Below are 14738 nucleotides of genomic sequence, written 5' to 3' on the forward strand. Positions count from 1 at the left end.
AAGACTGCAGCTTTTGGAGGATTTGGGTGGACTGATTCTTTGCTAGTTTGGATGAATACACTTGCACTTATCATGAGCATTACACTCAAAAAGAGATTAAATGAAAAATTAAAAGGTTAGAACTTGAGAAAAGTGTAAAAAAAGTCTTAAACCTATTGCATACGTGCCAATTTAGTCCCAAACCTTCTGAACTAGTGCTAATTCAGTCATTCTGGCTAATTTTAGCTGGATATTACTGATGTGGATGCCAGTCGGCTTACATGGCTTGGTCAGCGCTGACGTGGACATTTTTAATAATATTTTAATAATTTTCTTTTTTTTTCTTTTTTTTCCCTCCTCTTTCCAATGGCTGGCAAGGGCTCGCTTGAGCGAGGGTGGCCCTCGCCACCACAGGCTAGTGAGGCCAACCCTCGCAGGACGTTGCCTTGTATTTCTTGTGCAGTTGCTTATTCTGCAGGGCTAAATCAGCAACGTTGGCTAGCTCAGCGGGGATGATTGGAATGTTGGACTTCCCTATTGTATCTAGGCCATGAAGGGCGTTCGATTGATCATCACATATTTCACAATAGGAATTTACCTCAAACTGAACAAGAAGAGATCAAGAATAGCGGGGGCTTACAGTGAGCGGTAGAGGTCAACAATATCATGTAGACATGCGCATGTTGTTGAGAGGTTTGACACCTATAGAATGAGATATACTAGAGGTTTTAAGGCTCCCATCTAACGGAAAAACAAGATGCCATGAGATGAGCGGGTCAAAGAGGCCTTCTCTTAATCTTGCTGGCTTGCAGATAGGGTTGGTCCTCTCGACACCATCCTGCTTGTCTTGTTAAAGTGCAACCCGGGCTTAGGATCATTGGACGTGTATGGAGAGATGCAGTGCTAAAGCAGATAAAAGTATGAACATCAAGTCATATAATACAAACACTGCTTCAAATACTTTCAGAATTTAAAACATTCATCTGCAACACCTCCTTGCAATACAATTGGTTAGCAAACATTCGTCTCCTTATAACTCTCACCTGCAACACCATCTAACACCAACGTTAGTGGCATACCTAGATTTCATGCGCAACGAGAGATCACACGAAAACTTTTTTCAAAAGAGTAAATTCTCTACTGGTTTTAGCCAAGTCTTCAGTGGAGTCATGAAGCTGTCACGATCCTCTCGAGGTGAATTGCCGGGGAAGTTGATGGATTACTAAAGGACCATGAATGGTTCTTCTTGCGAACTAGCACTTACACTTAGTATGAAGTCTTCCAAACCTTAATGATTGCAACTTGTTTTTCTCATTTAATTAATTCATTTAATTTAGGAGCCGCCACTAATATCTTAAATGTCAATTCGAAACCTAAGTAGGATGTGACGGAACATCTTACCCCTGTGAACTAGAGATTCACAAGTCCGGGAATTTTATTATGCTAGATTAATCTAAGTTTTTTAAGTGCTTTTTCTCTTTTATTGAAATACGTTAGCATGCGATACTCATTTATTATTCTAAACGACTAACATGTGAAAAGTGATTATGCATAGCACGCAAGCAATAAAGATAAACAATAACTAAAACAATAAATAAAATACGAGGAAAATTAAAACAAAAAACCTGAGTTGTATCGGGCAACGTTAAACAAAGCTTTGCTACTATGCCCCAAGATAGGACCCCCGTGAACTATGAATCAAAAAGGTAAAGATGCAACTTTATAGTCTATGCATAACCTATATTCACGCCTATTGCTAATGTAAGGATGCGTTAATTACCTAATTATGAGTCACTTATCGCTATGATGTAAAACTAACAAAGATGCAACCTAATCTAATTTTTTTCTTAAGATTTTCTTGGTGTAATCAACATGATGAGTGTAAAATTAACCCTAACGGGTACATGATGTCATGATTTCCCTAGATGCTAAAATCAGTGTAGTATAGGATTGAATTAAACATTAATTAATTCTATGATGCAAAAACAAACTACATGCAACTTAAATGAGAGACTAATCTATTTTTTATATATAATTCATAAAAAGGACCTAATTAATTCTAACCATAAATACTGAAATTGATGAATCGATTAAATGTCTAACGCCAAAATTAAATAATTTAAGACCCAAAACTAATTATTAAAGCTAAATGCCGAAATCAAAGTTAAAGCTAATTAACCAAATGACGAAATTAATTAATTGAAACTCTAATTTAATGAATGCCGAAAATACAGAAATTGATTATCCAACTGTAAAAAATAACCCAGTGCCGAACTAAATTAATTAAATGTCCTAAACAATTTAAAGTTACCTAAGACGATGCTAAGTTAACTCTGTTGCAAAAGTTTCCTAATAAATTGAATCTACACGAGAAAGTTCCCTAGTAAGTTAACTCTACATAAAAACAGCTCCCAATATGTTAACTCTATGGCAAAAGGGTTTCCTGATAATCTAAGACATTTTTTTATTTTCTCTCTAACAAGGCCATGATTTAATTAAAACATATATAAATTAGATGTAATCCTAACTAGCATGCGATATATGCTGCATGGTTAATGCTAATAATTAAATTACTAACCTATATGCAAGCATGCAAAGTAATATCAAGAATACTCACGATCATGTCAAGAACGTGCAAGAGCTTGCAAGAACGTTCAAGATTCCTCAAAAACATGTAACAAAATGCAAGAACATTCATGAATATTCAAGAATATCCACGATCGAATGTATGCGAAGAGTGATGTGCGCTGTGAGACGCGTGTGTCATGAAAGAATAATTCACTATTCTTTTTTGGGATTAAGGAATATACAGCTCTCATATAAAGAAATAAGCATGTTTTCTCTTTATTCGCCATGGGACCGTATTTTCAAGGTAAAAATGCAATCTTGCTCTCTCAGTTTTGTCCCAAAATTCTTCATGTGCGCATGAGGTATGGGTGGGTTAGCCCAATTTGAATAGGGCTTTACTTACATGGGCTTGATCTTGAGAATTCAAAAAGAGATTAGGGCCTCTTCTATCTCCTTATTTCAAGTACATCTAACATTTTGGGCTAATTCGAAAGTAATACCTGATCGGACCAAGTTAAATGAAATTTATTTGATGCAAAGGATGTTACTAAATAAACAAAAAATACTCATTGTGCCTAAATGCAAAATGAATGCACAATTATGCATCATTGATATTTTTGTATAGAGATAGGATTCAATCCCCGATTAATATATGTAATGAATGGTGAATCTATGTAAGCCAAAATTTAGGCGTCAATAATCTATTCCGGGAAAAACAAGTCCTTTTTAATATAATTTGAATTTTCTTAAAAGGAGATACAAGTGTTTTATGGAACACTTGACAATTATTTCGAGTTCAAATTTAGAAGTTAAGAGATTCATCTATAACTTGCCAAAAAGTCTTGATTATCGTAGACTGCGATGTTGTCCATCTACAGTTATATGTGGTCAAACTCAGTCTATTCCGAAGTGTTCACAGTTCTGCCAAAAAAAGGCCGTGGAATGGCCAACCCTTCTGTAAAAACCAGCAATCTGATTTCCATTGCTGTCACGAATAAATCCCCCATCGGTATTCAGTTTATTTCATCAGTAGAGCTTCACTAGTGGGGTTGGAACCCTAGTTTATTGCAGGGCCTAGTTTCCAAAAAGAACAATGCAAAACCTAACTCTACCCTTACTCTCAGCAGAGTCATTGGGTTTGTAAGAAATGAAGGCAAATGGATCTAAAGAAAGCTTGTTGATATCCATTTTTTCTACATTTTTTTTTAAATTTTTGCAGCAAAAGCAATCTTACTATTATATAAAGGAGAGTATTAAAAACATGGTAAGTTGACACTTGTCAATTCAAGGAGGTGGTTAGGTGAAATAATGTTCTCTTATTTTCTTTCATTTTCTGGTGGAAGAAACAGAAGTCATCCATATCAAGTGATCCGTGAATTGCTCGGTAGCGCTTAACCACTACCGTAGTTGGCGGAAATAGCTTAATGGTAGAGCATAAGTCTTGCCAAGGCTGAGATTGAGGTTCAAGTCCCTCTTTCCGCTCCTAGCTTTGTTGTATAGTGGTAACGGGTGGAGTGCATGAGCCCCTTTAGAGATAGGGGCTCATCCCAAGAGCACTTTGAATAGGGTTTGCAAAACCTAACCCCCTAATAAGTCAAAAGTGGCAAGCCAAAACCTACTCAAGACCTAGTCTTAGTAGTAGTAAATTAGTTTGATTTGTAGGACATGAGATATTGGGAATCACAATAGGCGTAATCGATCGTAATAGTGTAGTTAGAGAGAGAAATATCAGCAAGAGTACAACAACTTATTGGTTCGGAAGACTCCGATCCTTTCGAAATTCTTCTAGCTTTAGCACATGGGACAAAACTTATTTTGTAAGAGAATCCTTTTCCATCTAGAGGAGGTACTCTTTTGTTCAGTGAGCCGAGACTTGATATCCTATTAGTAAAGCGTTAGCACCTCTATAGAGTGGTGGTACAGCCAAGCCCTATGGAAACTCAGTTAATGTGTTTTGGGGGATTACTTTATCCACACTCGTTTACCTTAGGGCTCATTTACATGACACAATCCTCACATAGTCTCCCCTTTACAATTTTTGCCACTAATTTTTTTTTAAGTTATCAAAATAAATCCTCACCATTTGAACTCGTATCAAATCTATCCCCACACTAGACTCCCTCCAAAAACTATATATTATTGGCCTAGCTTCTGAAAGGAAGCTTAGAATCCATGCCCAGCCTAATGCCATTCCATCTATGCTACCAAACACTGACTAGCTTTTATATTGCTCAGGCCACAAGACCAAAATGGTATTCCAGCAAATCTTTTTGTATCTGGTCCACAGTAATTCACATGTATGACCTCCTTGATTAATAGATTCTCGAACTATAGAAGGATCACTGATGGACGATGGCTATGGACTGTTTTCTTTCTTTCTTTCTTTGCACGAATCATTGTAGTCGCCAAAAAAAGCAAATCGCCGGCTAAACTTGCTGAATTTCGTAGATCATGCTTGAAGATCAAATTATGTCATTGCAATTGCACACTACTTGCAGGCTATAAATAAGAGGTCCTGAATCTAGGAGTTGCATAAATCACACTAAATGAAAAAGAAGAAGAAAAGGAAACCGAGTCCTCCTTGAACTATACTGTGCCGGTGTAACCTTGACTAGCCGATGCCTAAAATCACATGAGTTTGATAGTTGTGTCAACTTTTCTCCTCATATAATGGACTACAAGCATATCTCTCGTGACAGTCAATCTCTGAAGGGATGTTGCATTTCTATCAATATCATACCATGCCGTTCAATTAAATTAGTTTCTTCTCCTTCCACGTCCAAAGGAAATAACCTCGTGTGCAAAACCCACGTTTCAAGGGAAAATTACCAAAAAAATTCATAAACAATTGTAACTGTATTAATTCAGTCTTAAACCTTTTACATTTGTGCCAATTTAGTCCATCCAGTCATTTTTTGCCGGAAATCTCTGACATGGACGTCAGCCGCATAGGACAGTCTCCATTGACGGAGACAGTTTTTAATAATATTTTTATATTTGTTCGATTTTTTTTTAATTATTTTCTTTTATTTTTGCTTTTTTTCTTTTCTATCTTTTTCTTTTTTTTTCTTCCCTTTTTCTTCTAGCCGGTCACCGAACCTTAGTGATCGGCCAGAGGCGAGGGCGAGGGCGAGGCTCGACCTCACCCAGCTATGGCGAGGTCGAGCCTCGCCTTTGTTGGCCCTTGCCTCTGGTCAGTCACCAAGGTTCGGTGACTGGTTAGAGGAAGAAGGGAAGTAACAAAAAAGAAAGAGAAAAAAATAAAAAATAAAAAGGAAAAAGAAAAAATTAATAAAAATATTCAAAAATATTAAAAATTATCATCATCAGCTCTGGCCGCAATGTCAGCGATTTCCCACCAAAATTGGCCAGATAAATTGAATTGATACAATTTTAATAAGTTAATGACTCTTTTGGTAATTCTACCCATATTTCGAAGACCAAGAATGGCGCATTACTAGCTCGGTCTGGTTGCGGTAATGGAATGAGATCGTGACATGATTGCTATTAAGTTGCAACCCAACGAAGCTGTAATAGTAGCTATCATACCCTTTGATTCGAGTAATGTAATAATGCCTATCATACTATTTGGTTTCATGAACAACATAGCTCTTAAGGAGTCATTATCTTCGGAACTCCCAAAGTACCCTTAAATCAGAATTACAGGGAACATTATAATTATCACTTTGATACTTAATGGAGAATTTCATGCCCCATAGATATTAACGGATGTTACAGAATTTATTACGTCAAGTGATTTTTTTATGATTATAATAAAAAGCTTAGCGCACAACATTTGATTATACTAAAATCAATTTTTATATTATAGTAATTATCATCTTGATAGCCAATCAAGAGGGTAATATCCCATATATCATATATGTTATCAAGATACCATAATTAAGAATATACAAATATTATGTCTTGTTTAGTAATTTTTTTACGAATATGAATTAAATTAATCACACAACAAGCTTATATTGAAGTAAATACTATATTATTATATCAATGAATGAAACGATAATTATATATATGCAATTAGTAATTAAGATAACTATCTTATTACCATTTAATAATGAAAATTGACATAAGTATACCTCGTAGTAAACAACAAATATCATGCAAAGCGATGGATTGATGGTGCTACACTCTAAATGTACGTACGCCAAATACCCTAAAATACCTTCAATTTTAACTTTTTTCTTGATTTTATCTTTTGTCTTAAAAAAATCTCCAACTTTAGGCCATGTCTCAATTCTACCCTAAACATTTTTTGTCCCATAAAAAACCCTCAACTTTAGGTCTAGTCCCAATTCCACCCTAAACTTTTTTCGTCTTATAAAAAACACATAATTTTAGGAGAAGTATCACTTGTACCATAAACTTTTTGTTGTCTCATAAGAAAATCCCAGCTTTAGGTTCAGTTTCAATTTCACTCTAATTTTTTTGTCTCATGAAATATCACCAATTTTTACTTGAGTCCCAAATCTGCTTTTCATTAACACTCAGTCAAAATCTCCCTTAGTGATTTTGCACACGTCGATCTTTCATGCTTAGGAATGTTCCATCTCTCGCGGTCGAAGAGCTCGCGCTTAAACCACTTAAGCAACTCGTGCTTGGTCGGAGAGCTCACGCTCGAGATGATTGAATAGCTTGTGCTTGGGAGTTTTTCATATCTTGATTATCAACGAGAAATTTCGGACGGAGGGCTAATGAGGGCATATTTGTGACTTAAGTAAAAGTTTGTGATTTCTTATGAAACTATAAAAATTTTAGGGTAAAATTGGGACGGGACAAGACCTAAAGTTGGGAATATTTCATAGGACAAAAAAGAGTTTAGGGTAAAATTAGGACATGATCTAAAGTTAAAAGTTTTTTATGAGAAAAAAAAATATTTATGGTAAAATTGGGACTGAACCTAAAATTGGAGGTTTTTACCAGGCAAAAGGTAAAATTGAGACAAAAGTTAAAGTTTGAGGTTTTTTAGGGTATTAGGCCTATATAGGCAATTTAACTGGTAAATAATTATTGGACAGTCATGCAATTGCGAAAAGTACTTGAACCTATCTTTTTTGTGCAATTGACTACCCGTACTTTTGTTATTCAATTGGGCACCACATTTCCATGAAACGGGTCAATGCGCTTGGTACTTCTGCTGAGTTGGCAAGAACCTTGCCAAGTCAGCAGTAATTGAACAAAAATTAGGACGTGGACAGCCACGTCATTACTTTTTCCAATGAGCCAAGAGACCTTTTTGTGTCCCTTATTCTTACACTCCCTCTCTCATAAGGCAGATTAACGACGGAGAAATCGACAATCGGAGAGCCACAAACCCGGAGTAAATTGGGTCGGAATCCAGCTCTGCTGGGACAGAGCCTATCGGTTGACTGCCGTAAAAAATTGTCCAACCCAAAAGCTTACTCATGTGGATAGAGGGAGCTTTCGTATATACAAAAGTCACTAAAACTCTAAGCGACATGAGATATTTTATAATAGAGATTACGAAATTTTAATCATAACAAAAGATAACTCTATACTAAGCCGACAAACTTGATAGTACAACAATCGGAATAAAAATTCAACCAAAAGGATAGATGCAAAACTGTAATTTTTCCCCGATTTCTCAATTGTTTCTATCCATCCATTTTTATCTCTTGCATCTTTTGCCAAATACACCAACAAAATCCCTTTTTTCCATTACATCCTATTTTCTTTTCCCTATTGATCATAGCTTGGTTCTATTGGTACTCTTAAAGGTCTAGCTACCAAATCTGTAGCCTCACCCGAAACCATGAAATTGTGAGAGCATGAAAAGGCTGTGGATAATGTGTAACACCATGCAATTTTCTTCAAACCACCGTCCCTTTTTGTGCAAATAGTAAATGCACATGACGGTGCCTAAGTTCAATTCACTTTATTCTTCTACGAAATACTTGATCATCGATCAAATGAAAAAAAGCACACGTACTATCACAACGGACCATTGTCGGGGAACTTACCAAAAAAATCCAAGATCTATTGCACTTACGCCAATTCAGTCATAAAGATTTCAATTGTGTCAATTGAGTCCTAAACTTTTTAAAAATTTTCCAATTTAGTCATTCCGTCAATTTTGGCCAAAAATTGCTAGTGTGGACGATTTTTGCAATTTTTTAAAAGACTTTTGAATTATTTGTTTTATTCATTTTCTTTTTAAATTTTTATCTTTTCTTTCTTTTTCCTTTTCCTTCTTCCTTTGCCGGTCGTCGGACCTTGACGATGGCCAGCGATCGGCAAGGTCAGCCCTCACTGGCCCTCGCCGAGGCTTGGCGATTGACGAAGGAAGAAGGAAATAGAAAAATAAAAAAATAAAAAAAAAATTCCACTTCCGTATGGTCGACGTCCACATCAGCAACAAAATTAACCTGAATAACTAAATTAGCAAATTGTCAAAAGGTTTAGGACTGAATCGGCATAATTTGAAGATTTATGACTGAATTGGCACAAATGTAATAAGTTTAAGAATTTTTTGGTCAATTTCCCAACCACCATCACTTGATGTTCCTTGCCGACCTAACTAATTTCTAGCTCCATGGCTTCTTTTTCGCTTTCAAGCTTGCGTTACTAGCCTGTTCGAAGGTTGGACTATAGCCACAAAAGAGAACGTGCTTTAAAAGTGACCAACCAACAAATTGCATCGATTCGGTAAGTCGAAAGACACGCAATACGATGGATCTCTGCCTATGAAGCATCAAACATCCTTTTGGTCAAGAAAGCTATACTAGTGCGGCGTGGCTCAAACTCGAGACAAAATTTCGGCCTACAAAGCGTGCGGGCTATAAATGTACCCGCGATACGAACTGATTTTATGTGCAGAATTTCCGAACACGTGCAAGTCACAACGCAGTACTACCTCCACTTCACTAGAGAGAGAGAGAGAGAGACAGAGAGACAGAGACAGAGAGAGGAGAGTGGTGCGATGGTGAGCAACAAGCAAGTGGTGCTGAGGGACTACGTGAGCGGGTTTCCCACGGAGGAGGACATGGTGGTGAGGATGGGAGAGATGAAGCTGGAGGTTCCTCCAGGGTCGAAAGCAGTGGTGGTGAAGAATCTCTACTTGTCGTGCGACACCTACATGCGCCTCCTCATGAACCGCAGCACCACCGACTTGCTCACGCCTTACACTCCCGGCTCGGTAAGCAAAGCGTTTTCCTTTTTCGTTTTTGTCTTGACAACTATTGTCTCTGCCTGAGGAAGTTCTTGAGCTAGTCATTTCTTTTTTCTGAAAGAACTATTCACGAGTGAGTAGTCCGTTGTATCAATGTGCATCCAATTCATCATGCCCATAGGATGGCATGGGTCTCGCACACGTGACACTCGCATGACCTAACGATTTGATCGAACTGGTGCGCGCCTGTGTGCACTAAGGAGAAAATTACTGCGCAAGTTTTGATCAGAGCAATGCTAGGAGAAAGTAGGTCTTGTGTCGTTGTAAATGCCACGAAATTTGTATGTTCTCAGCTATTGAGGACAAGCGAGACCCATACATAGGTAAGGTGGTGGACTTCTTTGAAAACCCACAAAAGTAATTTGGTACCTTTTTTCTTTAATTCATCATAGTTTGATACATGAACAAAGAACTTTTGATATCTTTTCAGGGAATTCTTGTCTTTTCAATGGCCCATTGATGCAATTGCCCACAAGTGAAAATAAACCCTAACACCACAAAAAAAAATCATGCTTTTGTGTTTGATGGAAGAATGTTACACTTCAATCCTTATGTCACTTTATCTTCCCTGTTCAATGATGAAGATTGGCAGCAAACAATTGATTTCTGATATTGTGAGTTATTTGCATTAGATATGACTATATTGTGAACAGAGACTCATTATTAACAAATAAAAGATAAAAGGGGTAATGACTAGACCTATCAAAATGGGTCATAGATCCACTTCTTAACTCATATATGATGAGCTGACTTGTTATATAACTAAGTTATATTCAGTAAATAAGTCATAAATGGGTTTAAACATAATATGGGTGTTAAATGGCTCGTAAATTGGTCATAAATAAGTTTACAACTTATTAATCCAACCAACCTCTATGACTCTTTTCACATTCTCGCTTACCCTCACTCGATCTCGCGCTCACTCATTGTGCACTCTCACCTCAGTTTGGGTATGAATTTTTGTAAATTGAGTTGAATATGGAAGTATTTTAGCAATATATGTCGGGTTTTGTATGAGTTACTAGATTGACATTATATGAAAAATGGGTCAACAAGGGTTAAAGGGTCTATTCGGGTCAAACCATATTCGACCCAATCCAACCCACCTGTTTGACGAGTTTAGTAATGACATGGGTGGTTTGTGAACTTCTTCAATGTTTGATGTGTTCCAAGAACCTTTTTTGTTCAATTTAATCTATGAACTCCTTACGTTAAGTGTATCGCTATGTCATGTGCATTGCATTTGTTATGCCCAAACAATGACGTGGTTTATCAAGTTGTTTTCCCAAGTCAACAAACCTTTTTTACATTTATTTTGTGGAAAAAATCATGAGAGAGATGTAACATGGAAGCCACAAATAAGCCACACGAACGTCGGCATGACTCATCTAACGTCAAGTTAATAAATATAATTATCACATCATCTAATTGTGTAAGAATTGTAAAGAAATAACAACTACATTGAGTGGATTTTTGAAAGTTCAAGGACTAGATTGATTAAAAATAGGTTAAGCTACCGCATTCAATATTGACGAAAAGTTCAGAGAGCATTCATGTCATTATACCAAACTAAATCTTTAAAACAAAGGCCGAACGTATGGAGAATATAATTTGTCTTTCTCACATTTTCAGAAGTTATCCTTATCTGATATATGACCATATATTCCACAATTAAAAAAATTGAGAAGTATGAAGATGGGGCCAACAATTAATGTGAATTAAGTAAACGAATTAGAGGAGGCAATCGTCGATACAAAATTCTAGTTAATTCAATGAAGACGTAGTTTGCTCGGCAGGGGGAAGTGTATGGAAAATATAAAAAATATGCTTCACCTTTCGCCCAATGACTACTTACATGCATTTACTTTTGAAAATACAAGTTACATACCTGACTTTTACCTTTAGAGACCATCTTACACTTTCACATCAATTATTTTTGTACCCCTATATACGAAAATGTCCCTCTCCATATCCTAAATTCTCTCACACATCCAAAAACACTCGAAAGCAACTAAAAAACAAACTACCTAAACCCTAAGCATGATTCTAAAAGTGAGTTTACAAGAGGGGGCAATGGGATCTTTTCGGTGCAAGGTTTTGTTTAGAGATATGTAAATAGTTTTGCAAAAATAAAGACGTGTAAGTGGTCATTGAGTCAAATGGTAAGATGATCATCTATCTCCCTGCCAATTTTACGTTATCGATTTCCTTCTTTTCATTCACTCAAAAACCATGAGTCTCCCTCGCTTGCAGACACTTCAGTGTACATCCACCAGCTTTCATTTTTTTTTTTTGTTATGATAAATAACCAACTGAGCATTTTAGGCAAAGAGTTGAGACCACTCGAAACTCATATATTTTTATGTATAACTTAGACTATTAGATTAGAAACAAAATATAACGATCAACATACATGTAATTCGGGTGTCTCGACCCCATTGTCGGTTGATAAGTCATGTGACGAACAAATATGTGATTCATGGAAAACAATGTAGAACGCGATGTCAAATAGAAGCATTTAAGTTTGACATTATGCTCATATCATCTTCGAATAACAAAAGTAGCATTATGAGGAAAATGGGAAATGGCTAGCTTCATTGGCAGGGTCGTGTATGCAGTCATCATCTGACTAAAGTTTACTTATTTAAAGATGTGGCAATTTCCTATTCAATTCGTGTATCCCACTTTGTTCTAACACCCCATCGAAACTTGCCAGGTCACTTTGTAAAGAAAGTTCCCCTAGAATTTCAGTACACCTAAGTTTTCATCATTTTGTCACAATTTCAATGTTGCAATTTCTTTCCTGGTGATGTTGAAAATGCAGACAATTGCTGGGTTTGGAGTGGCCAGGATTGTGGACTCTGGGAGCCCAAATTTCAAAGTAGGCGATTTAGTTTGGGGCACGACTGGATGGGAAGAGTACAGTCTCATCACCAAGACTGAAGACCTCAAGAAAATTGAGCACACTGATGTGCCTCTTTCTTACTTCCTTGGCATTCTTGGTATGTCGATTGGCTGGACTCTGTAGCTCTTTGTTTCTAGGCGAATAGTCATGCAAATCGTTTTATCCATACCTCAGCGGGAAAGATCACTCAAAAAAAATGAAATGAAGTCGAGCATCGATTAGCTGATATCACTGTTCATCTTTTTATTAGGTATGCCGGGGATGACCGCTTATGTTGGCTTCTACAAGGTATGTTCTGCTAAGAAAGGAGACACCGTCTTCATATCGGCAGCGTCCGGTGCAATTGGACAGATTGTGGGACAGTTCGCAAAGTTGACGGGGTGTTATGTTGTTGGCTGCGCTGGAAGTAAAGAAAAGGTTCGCGGGCAATCGTATTTCAAACTATATTGTTCTCACCAGCTTATTTGCAGGGCTAAAATGATGAATTCACTATAAGTAATACTCCACAAAATTGTTTACCTGCATACACTGCTCTCTTTTTGGCCCAAATACACAGGTTGATTTGTTGAAGAACAGGTTTGGTTTCGATGATGCCTTTAACTATAAAGAAGAACGCAATCTCGCTGCTGCTTTGAAGAGGTTTGTGGCCACGAGATTTGTATTAATCCGTGACGGTGTTTCTTTCGCGAATCAAACGTTAGCGATAAGTTGGGGGTTGGTTCCCTAAATATCGAAACTTCATGCCAAAAAATGTCCTAAAAATATAAAATGTGACGGCAAGTTGTTTTGAGCTGCTGCAATATGAACAAGAATATAGAGTTGTCGTAACGATTTGCATGTTTGAACTATTGGCAGATATTTCCCTGAAGGTATCGATATCTATTACGATAATGTCGGGGGCAAAATGCTCGACGCGGTGCTCCTTAACATGAGATTTCAAGGCAGGATAACTTTATGTGGTATGGTGTCGCAGTACAACAGCGATTCGCAGGAGGGAGTGCATAACTTGATGCACGCCATCTACAAAAGAGTCCGTATTGAGGGATTCGCGGTCCAAGATCACTGCCACGAGTACCCCAAGTTCCTGGAATTTCTGCTGCCTCACATCAGGGAGGGGAAGATTGTGTACGTCGAAGATACAGCCGAGGGGCTCGAGAACGGTCCGTCGGCTTTGGTCGCACTCTTGAAAGGGCGCAACGTCGGAAAACAGCTAGTAGTAGTAGCAAGAGAATGAGGACGTGCACTTCGTGTGTTGGATCTACTCTGCTGTGATGAGAATTGAGTTTGACAACCAGTCTGATGGCAATAATGAAATAAAGGCTGTTCCCGTAATAGTCAGCTATACATTATTAAAAAAAAAAAAGCTATACATTATCTAGATAATTATAATTGTTGTCGTCATGATATAAGTGACATAGATAAATTTAGTCAAGATTATTACAATTGCCCATTTCAACTTAATATAACCTATTACACCCATGCTATAATACTGTAATAGACAATCAATTTGTAATATGTCTATAAAGTAATAGTGCCTTTACTTGTGTCTCCTTCCCACTATCATGTCAAAGTAAAGCCGACAATTTCTGACACGATGAAACTAAAAGTGAAACCAATTTAACATACACAATTTTGTAGCTACTAAAAATAAATTGTTTTTCAATGACACGACTCGACACAACGGAAAGAACTCGATTTTGACACTAACATGTGAATTGCAGGCTTAGATGGTCGTTTTTTCGGCCGACTAAGTTTCCCTGAAGCTTGTGGCACGTTGTCGATCATTTGGTGCAATACTACGATGCATGTACCTACACAAAGTGACATCGATGAGACCTAATGGCGCTGCACATCTCCACGTGCGTACAAATCGAATTACATATTGACAGAATGCAGCAAGTACCATATGCAATTCAGGGATTGCAACATATTACTTTCATGCTAGTGGATCAATCGCTCGTCTATGTAATCACTGTCCAAAGTGTATTAATTTCGATAACACGATTGGTTAAAGACGCAGCACATCTCCAAAAAAGTGCATTAGTCAAAGCAGTCCTCTAAAGTCTTCAGGACAACTTT

The 14738-nt window shown here is 37.2% G+C and overlaps 1 protein-coding gene across 1 annotated transcript; it reads left to right on the top strand.

Moving 5' to 3' along the window:
- Positions 1 to 9385: 9385 nt before the first annotated feature.
- Positions 9386 to 13991, top strand: LOC115687145 (2-alkenal reductase (NADP(+)-dependent)-like). The gene is made up of 5 exons (XM_030612616.2): positions 9386 to 9721; positions 12579 to 12756; positions 12910 to 13076; positions 13216 to 13298; positions 13515 to 13991. The coding sequence occupies exons 1-5, from the start codon at positions 9395 to 9397 to the stop codon at positions 13891 to 13893; spliced, it is 1134 nt and encodes a 377-aa protein (XP_030468476.2). The 5' UTR covers positions 9386 to 9394; the 3' UTR covers positions 13894 to 13991.
- Positions 13992 to 14738: the final 747 nt, after the last annotated feature.

The sequence above is a fragment of the Syzygium oleosum genome, unplaced genomic scaffold (assembly GCF_021117445.2).
Source record: "Syzygium oleosum isolate NSW1041296 unplaced genomic scaffold, Sole_v2.1 Sole_v2.15, whole genome shotgun sequence".
Classification (NCBI taxonomy): Eukaryota; Viridiplantae; Streptophyta; class Magnoliopsida; order Myrtales; family Myrtaceae; genus Syzygium; species Syzygium oleosum.

Coding starts and splice junctions, on each gene's coding strand:
- LOC115687145 (XM_030612616.2), top strand. CDS start 9,395: ATGTGCAGAATTTCCGAACACGTGCAAGTCACAACGCAGTACTACCTC. Junction 9,722..12,578: donor CGCCTTACACTCCCGGCTCG/GTAAGCAAAGCG, acceptor TTGAAAATGCAG/ACAATTGCTGGGTTTGGAGT. Junction 13,077..13,215: donor GCGCTGGAAGTAAAGAAAAG/GTTCGCGGGCAA, acceptor CCAAATACACAG/GTTGATTTGTTGAAGAACAG.